General features: G+C 42.8%; 1 protein-coding gene across 1 annotated transcript; it reads right to left on the bottom strand.

The window, feature by feature from the left end:
• Nucleotides 1–3,533: 3,533 nt before the first annotated feature.
• Nucleotides 3,534–7,364, bottom strand: LOC104921020 (myoD family inhibitor domain-containing protein-like). The gene is made up of 4 exons (XM_019270833.2): nucleotides 6,887–7,364; nucleotides 6,430–6,519; nucleotides 6,069–6,314; nucleotides 3,534–4,262 (listed from the first exon to the last, which is right to left on the bottom strand). The coding sequence occupies exons 1-4, from the start codon at nucleotides 6,945–6,947 to the stop codon at nucleotides 3,991–3,993; spliced, it is 669 nt and encodes a 222-aa protein (XP_019126378.1). The 5' UTR covers nucleotides 6,948–7,364; the 3' UTR covers nucleotides 3,534–3,990.
• Between the last annotated feature and the right edge of the window lie 543 nt (nucleotides 7,365–7,907).

The following is a 7,907-nucleotide window of genomic DNA, read 5'->3' as shown; positions in this document are numbered from 1 at the left end:
TAGTAAAATCTGAAATATCAGATTGTTTGTGTTTTTGTGAAATTTAAAATCTTGTGTTGACCATATTCAATATTATCTTTTTACAGTCACTTTACAACATTTACACCTGGCAGTCTCTATATAATAAGAACTAGTTTGTGTGGTGCGATCCGTTTTCATTTAGTGACGCTACACCTGGTCTGCAGTGTGACTTCTGGTTTGGTTGTAAATGTAAAACGTTGCTCTGAAGGAGTCTAAGATGTGATCTGATCCGTCTTAATCAACGTGCATGAAACACGTATGGACAAAACCAAAGGAATAAATTCTGCATTTATTCTGCGCTTAATCTGCTTTACATTCCCGGTGTCTATATTCAAGATATAAAAATGCAACTTGCCATCCATATTTAATGCACAGCCATTTTTAACCCAAGCATCATTAGCTATGTTTTGATGTACTTCACTTTACACACACACACACACACACTCCTCTCGTGCTTCCAAACACAAGAAACTTGATGTTATGCGCCGGTTTAGAAAGCGTTCCCCTCACTTATTAAAATGAGACAATGTGTTTATGATTGCCCCCCTCTGCCGTGTCTCTCTTCCCTTTGATCCATCCTCTCCGCGTCAGCCTCAAATGTTAGATATTCAAATCTGGTTACATTTATTTTTGTTTCCTTTACAGCAGATGGACACATCTGACAGACTGACTATTAGGTGTTATTATTTCCCCTTTTTTTTTCAAAAGACTTCATACGCTACACGTAATCCTTGTTTTGACTGAGGAGGTTACAACCATTGTCACAAAGCTTTGGAAGGCAGGCGAGAATACAAATAGACAGATCCTGATTCAGATTCTTTGAAAAGCAGCTCACATTTAAAACAAACCACCGCGCTCGCTGGGTCGTCCTCCGTCTGTGATGCCCGGTCTTGTTATCTCAGGCTGCCAGTCCGACAACTGTTAAGAAAAAAACAAGGTGTCGCTTTTCAACCTCGAGCCTCCGACGCGTGATGAGGTTGTCAACTTGAACAGTTTATTTAAACATTTTATTAATAAATCTTTCTACAAAGTGTCTTTTGCCTGTCGACCAAATGAAAGCATGACAAAATAATAATATAATTATGTTTTATGGAGCCGTATCAATAAGCGAATTCTGACCAGAAATCAAATTTATTTGTTCAATTAACAAACTTAATGCTTTGATTTTATGTCCCAGAACAAAGGTCTAAAATATGACACTCAATCTACAACACTCAATTCGGAGCATAGAAATTGTCTATTTATTTTTTATATTTAATCAAACTCATTTTCTGATTTTCCACTTTGTTTTTCACGCTAAAATGTCTCTTTTGAAACCTAAGAGAAAGATTTCTGGAGTTTAATGTGACTGTTTCTCATCTACAAGGTGGGATTCAAGTTGACACATAACTTGTAATAAAATCTCAAAGGTGTATGAAGGAGAGGAAAAGACACGTTTGCCTCAGAGTGGTTTGAAATTTAAGTTGAACAAACACAAGTTGGACCAACCAAAGAGCCACATAACCAGCAGACGCCCGGTGATTCAGGTTGGGTCAACTTATATAAAGAGGGTTTCAAAGACTTTTTGTGATTCTGTTGGCCTCAAGTGGTTTTTAAAATAGAATTACAGAAAAATTAAAGCGTGCAACATCTGTAAGTTTTTAACTGTACAAAGTTAAACTCCCTGTAGGTTTGTAAACCCACAAATCAACATTTTAACTTTTTACCGGTAGCGTCAGTTTTCACCAGTTGAGACTTGATTGACTCGGTTGACCTACGTGTACCGAAAGCTGTTAGTTTGTGTTTTTTAGCACCACGAGTTGAAAAGCGACGGTGCCATCACCACTTACTGTTTAAATAAGAAATACTGTATATACGTGGATCTGAACACACGTTCCTTATTGTGTGGCTGCAGCAAATGCCGGTTCTGAATTCCCTCTGACACTCTCAGCTGTTTGTGATTTGAGGAGGTAGACGTCAGCTGTGGGTAAAGGGTATAACAAATCGAGAGGGACAAGTGGAACAAACCTAAGTGTTTATTTGTTGGTGTGCGCTCGCCGTGCTCTAAATTAGACGTCCCTGCTGTTTCTTGTCACTATCTGAATCCAAACGTGTTGCGGGCAAAAGAGATACTTAAATTCGATTTACTCGCTGATTTAAACGAGCGCCTTGGCTCGCCCGGGCAGATTGACAGCGTCGTCTTTATATCGGCGTCGTCTTTGTTTTATTTTTGGCTGTTTACTCTGCCTCTCCACTTGTCACCTCACACGACGACTTTAAAGGAGCCGAACCGTCGATCTTCCAAGATCTGGAGGAAAATAAGCATCCTTTTATGTTCTAAGTGCTTTAATATGACAGATATGAAAAGGGGGATTCAAGAGAGGGCTGACAAGTTTTTTGTCGCCCTGTTCCTCAGCTGCAAAGAGCCGTGCAGGGAGAAGTCAAACCCCGTGATCTTTACAACACGAGAACCCGTACAGAACTGAGCAGACTGAGCGAACCCCTCTTGTTCGGGGTCTTTCTTGGGTCAAAGTCATTAAATGTAACTTAATGTAATCGAAAGGCATTTCCGTGGAGCAAAGCCTACATTTTGAATGCGCTGGAGCGTGCACACACTGCCGTGGAGCAAGTTTCTGTGCTTGTCCGTCAAACAAATGACAATTTGATTGCGTAGCAACGTGATCAAGAACAACACAGTGCGAGAGTTAATGAGTCCCACAATGGCTTCAATTTTATTCACCCAGGACATCCAAACAGCTTTAACGAGCAGAACGAATGTGACCTTGACAATTTTCTTTTAATATTTCAGAAGGTCCTTGAATCTATTTTCTAAAATAAAAAAATCAACCAGCAGATAAATAATGGATCTATTCCTTCCTCTTGTTGTTGTGGTTTGCAGTGAGCTGAGAATGCGAGTGTTAAAGAAATGCTTTGACATTATAGGGAAGTAGATAAGAGGATCGACACCCACTCTCGTATCTCCATATCGTTGTGTTAAGTACTTCACCGAGCTGGAGCCTTGGAGGAAATCTGGAAACGGGCGAGCCTGATGACCTCATGGTGAAGACAAAACACCAGGAAGTCGGCGCTTAATGCCGTGAATTAGTCCAACAAATAAACACCTCGTGAAACCGCGGCTTGTTTTTACGCTCTCTGGTTAACTCAGCAAAAAAAAGGCGTTTCCCAAAAGGAACTAATTCAGCTTAGCTTAGCGTAAAGACTGGGACTGCAGGGAAACAACTACCCTGCCTATCGACACCTTTAAAGCTAATTAACTGCAACAATTATTAATTCGGTTGTCAACTATCAAATTAATTAGCAACTGGGGCGGTCGGTAGCGTAGTGGGTTAAGCGGCCGCCCCGTGTGTTGAGGCTATAGTCCTCGCTGCAGTTGGCCCCGGTTCGAATCCCGCATTAGATGCATTAGATTCGGGAACCTAATGCATCTAATCCCGCAGCTAATTTACTGCGTGTCACTCCCCCTCTCTCTGCCCCCTGCTTCCTGTCTATCTTCAGCTGTATTATCAATAAAAGGCCAAAAAAAATAATTAGTTAGCAACTGTTCTGACAGTCGATTATCGTGTCCATACTTATAGACATTTTATGGAACAAACTAATCGATTGAACTGGAAAAGAATCAACAGATTCGCCAATAAAGAAAGTAACTAAGTGTCTAATTATGTTTAATATTTGACAATTTGTGGTTTTATGTGGAGTAACTGCACGACTCCCGTGAGGTTGCCAGATATTGAGCGGAGTTACCGCACCATAGGTAGGATGATCTGTTGTTCGTCGACAATACTTTTGCTCAAATGATTTCAGCGGCATTTGGTATAGGAACAACTGAATTTGACAGCTGTTCACAACTCTGAAGGTCACAACAAGGTCAACAAAATGATGTTTAGTCACACAAAATGTCATTGTAGCACTAATGAGTGTCACAGTAGCTTCAGTCACAGTCACAGGCCTCGTGGTCCGGCCTGCCTCCTTTTAGCTGCGATGGCAAATCTCGCAGCAATCGATGCAAAACTCGAGACACTCGGTCGGCTCGCAGCAAGACTCGAACAGCACCGAGTGGCAGTGGGCGTGGCAGTTCAGATCTTCCACGGGCGTCTCCTGGATGGCCGCACAGCAGCGGGAGCAGGCGTCGCAGCAGGACGAGCAAAAGGTGTGGAGGCAGGAGGAGCAGGCCTCCAACAGACCCTGGAGCAGCACGGAGCCCTGACACGACAGGCATGCCAGCAGCAGATGTAAACAGGAGTCTGCGAGCGGGAAAATGAAGAGATTCAACAACAGATCTCGTATCTGAGGTCACAAAAAGAGCTGCTGTTTGTTCTTAAAAGCCCGTCAGGCGTCATCAGAAACTGGGATTAACGATTCTATTAACCCCAAATTAATCTCGAGCATATTTGTTTGTTACGCCGGAGTAGAACTTAAAAGAGAAACAAGTCTGCTACGGTGATCAAGTGTGATTGTGTTTACTTAATCACAGAAGCTTCGTTCAGTCCTCGAGGGAAAATCAGAAAAGGCCAAAGAGGCTGCGAGTGATGAACAAAAACCAGGAAGAAGCTGTCACTGGATAATTGCTCCCTCGCTCAAATTAGGTGCAGATGAAATTGCATACATTAACCCCAGTGGTGTGTTACGGCGCATCTCTCGCGATCCTAACCGTGTGTGTTATTACCCGGCTGGCGTTTTTCATCCTCGCAAGAACCAGATAGTGAGTGAGCTCATGCAAATCCTGTGTTTTATCCTGTTTACTCCGGGAAGTAAATGAAAAGGAGATGTGCAGAATTCCCTGGGGAGTGGGGTTCAGCGTTTTCCTGCTTAGCCGCTCCAATTATACACCCCCCGCACATAACTTATGCTAATGTAACGTACAGATGTGATGTGTGTAGATGAAAAAAAAAGGAGCATTATGTGTGGCCACTGTATTGATTTAATGCGAATAACTTCATAGAGATAACATGAACACAATGATAAACAAGAAGTGGCCCCGTGCGCGCTTTGATAGAACTGGAAGACTAGTTTGAAAGTCTTCAAGGGGAACTTTTTTAGAGCTTCACTTTGTGTGAAGTGGTAGATTGTCTTCGGTGGTTACGGAAAAATTATTTCACGTAATTTTCCATATAGCCCGATATTAGATGATCGCCCCTCTCGGTGGCCCCATGTTCGGACTTTGTATCCACAAGGTTTCTGAAGAGCTCAGAGTGTGGTGGCTCTGGCAAAGACGTGGATTGTAACGTCACCCATTTTCAGTCTTAATTATGCATAACTTTATAATTTGAACAGGGGAGTTGTATATAAATTCACCCTCAACACAGTTGTCATGAAAGGGACCATAACAGTTTTTTGTACCAGGCTGCAAACATGTTTATTTCTGCTGTGAAGTTGGACATTTGAACATGGGGACTTACGGAGGCTGACTTGTGCTGCAGCCAGCCTCAAGTGGACGTTTGAGGAACTGCAGTTTTGGCACTTCCACACAGGCTTCACTTCACAAAGGTTGACGCAAGAGTAAAACATAATGAAATCCTCTCTAGAGTGCTAACACCGACCCTTTCTACATGCTGGTGTCTCGCCATATAACCCCTTTTTTCTGCCTCTGCACCACAAACACCTTGCGTCTATTGCGTCCTACTAAATGTGATTACAGTATTTACTGGAAGCGAGGTGGTTATAATGACGAATGTTTTAACCAACAAAAGTCTTTATGAATCGAATTGAATCGAGTTTGTTCAAGTGCAACAGCGATCCAATCTGATCGCTGATTGAGTTGAACACACGGCAGTAAATCTATTCATATTTAAAGAAAATGGACAAGCCACACAAGAGTCCAAGGGTTTGAAAATTCATTAAAAATCTTTAACCTTATGAAGTGAAGCGTACAGCTGCTTCATTGAGCTTTTCATGAGAAGTATCAAGTACCAACAATCAATGACATTAAACCAACTTCCAGTCAATCAGTCCAAAGTTCAGCTCAGATTCTGTAATTAATCCAGACAAATTTATAAAACCGTTTTATAACAACCTATTGTCCACTCTTGTGTGAATGTTATTGTGCCTACCAGCAGGTGTTGCAGTAGGTTGGTGTGAGCCGGCCACACGGCTCCTGCTCCTCTTGCTGCTTTGCACGGACAAGCTGGAGCCCTGCAGTCGGCTCAGGCCCGAGGATTGAGGAGGCAGCCTGTGGTCTGGTACTCTGAGACCACATCGTGGGCAGGTGGGCTTCTCAGGGTCGCACTGAGGCTTCTTTAACCCTGCCGCCTCCTGTGAAGCCTCTGCTGACGGGGCTGCGGCAGGCAGAGGCTGGGCTGGGCATAAAACAAAGTTCAGTGGGGGTCAACTTCAGCTTTGTTTGTTTTTTTTAACATTTTTAATTTTGATCCGTGTATTGTTTTCCGGACAGGTCTCACGTTTTCCACTTACTGCTGATGAGGTCAGTGCTGATGGGATTTCCTCTGCTAAGAGGGTCACATGTTGAAAGGATTTCCTGCCCTGATTTTAAAGATGCACTGCCTTCAGACACATAAAAAAATTAAAAATAATTCACGTTAGATGGGACAAGATATTCCTCAATGCATCACACGTGGATAAAAAAGCTGCAAAAACAAGATTTAAAAGAAGATGTATTTATTTTTCCATAAAGGCAATACTCACTTATGAAAATCACATGTAATAGTGCAGTTAAAGCTTCTAACTCTCACATATTATTAAATAAATAAGGTGCATTTGTGGGAACTTCCTGTGTCCCATTGTGTTTCAGGGTTTTTTACGACCAAGCCCAACTGTGAAAACGTTCACATGACAATGCACATAAAGAATAACAGCACAGAATATTGTTTTATCAGTTGAGGCTTAAAAACAAGAAATAAACAGCCCTTGCCTTTAGTCGGGTTGCTCTGTTCCTCTGTCCCGTCCACAGGTACATGGTCTCCTGGTAACATGTCTGATCCTCATGACTGCTCGGTGTCTCTGTTACACTTTGTCCAGCCACTCACCTTGACCATCCTCCTGCTTCTGTCAACACCAAGAGGCTCCGGGAAACCCCCCAACAACACCCAACATGCCGGCCTGAGTCACCGTTCAGGAGAATATGAGCTGTACTCTGTGTGTGTGTGTGTGTGTGTGTGTGTGTGTTTTGTTGTTGTTCACAGGCTTAATAACACTCCCCTTCCCAGCAGATCCCTGAGTGGACACTCTGAAACAGGCTGATCGCAGAACAGCGGGGGCGGTCGAGGCCTGGTTGCGTGACTTTAGGTCGCGTTCTCTGTTCTGCTTTTAGTCACCTAACACAATGGAGACACATACCCCACGAGTGTGTCAGCTGAATGCTGTATGTATGCGAGCTCTCTCGGCCTCTTATGCCCACACACACACACACACACACACACACACACACACACACAAACAAATCTGTCAGTGTTGTATATTATCTAGTATTTAATATGCAAATGAATGCAACTACTGTAACGATGTAGTTCATGCTTTGTTTATTTCTGGATCATGCCAAACATTCATATGTTTTATATTTTAAGGATACACATGTACCATATATACTATTATATCTGTGACGTCACTCACAAGTTTCTGAGGAGCTTGTTGTGAAGTTTAGTGTGGTGCTTTGTTCACTGCCATCATCTAAAAATTGGCAAAGATATCGATCGTTGGTGGAGCTGAATGAAGCCTTGTTGCTCAAATAGGCCACCTGTAAAGGCGTCCGTCTGTCAATCAATGTGTCCACGCTGTTAATTATGCATAACTTAATTTTTTTTTTTTAATGCCCTTTTATTGATAGGACAGCTGAAGATAGACAGGAAGCAGGCGGCAGAGAGAGGGGGAGTGACACGCAGTAAATTAGCCGTCCGATGCGGGATTCGAACTGGGGCCAGCTGCAGCGAGGACTA

Source organism: Larimichthys crocea, chromosome XXI (assembly GCF_000972845.2).
Source record: "Larimichthys crocea isolate SSNF chromosome XXI, L_crocea_2.0, whole genome shotgun sequence".
Taxonomy (NCBI): Eukaryota; Metazoa; Chordata; class Actinopteri; family Sciaenidae; genus Larimichthys; species Larimichthys crocea.
The sequence above is the reverse complement of the archived record's forward strand: the minus strand, read 5'-3'. Positions and strand labels throughout refer to the sequence as shown.

Coding starts and splice junctions, on each gene's coding strand:
- LOC104921020 (XM_019270833.2), bottom strand. CDS start 6,947: ATGTTACCAGGAGACCATGTACCTGTGGACGGGACAGAGGAACAGAGC. Junction 6,315..6,429: donor CAGCACTGACCTCATCAGCA/GTAAGTGGAAAA, acceptor TTTTATGCCCAG/CCCAGCCTCTGCCTGCCGCA. Junction 4,263..6,068: donor ACCTACTGCAACACCTGCTG/GTAGGCACAATA, acceptor TCCCGCTCGCAG/ACTCCTGTTTACATCTGCTG.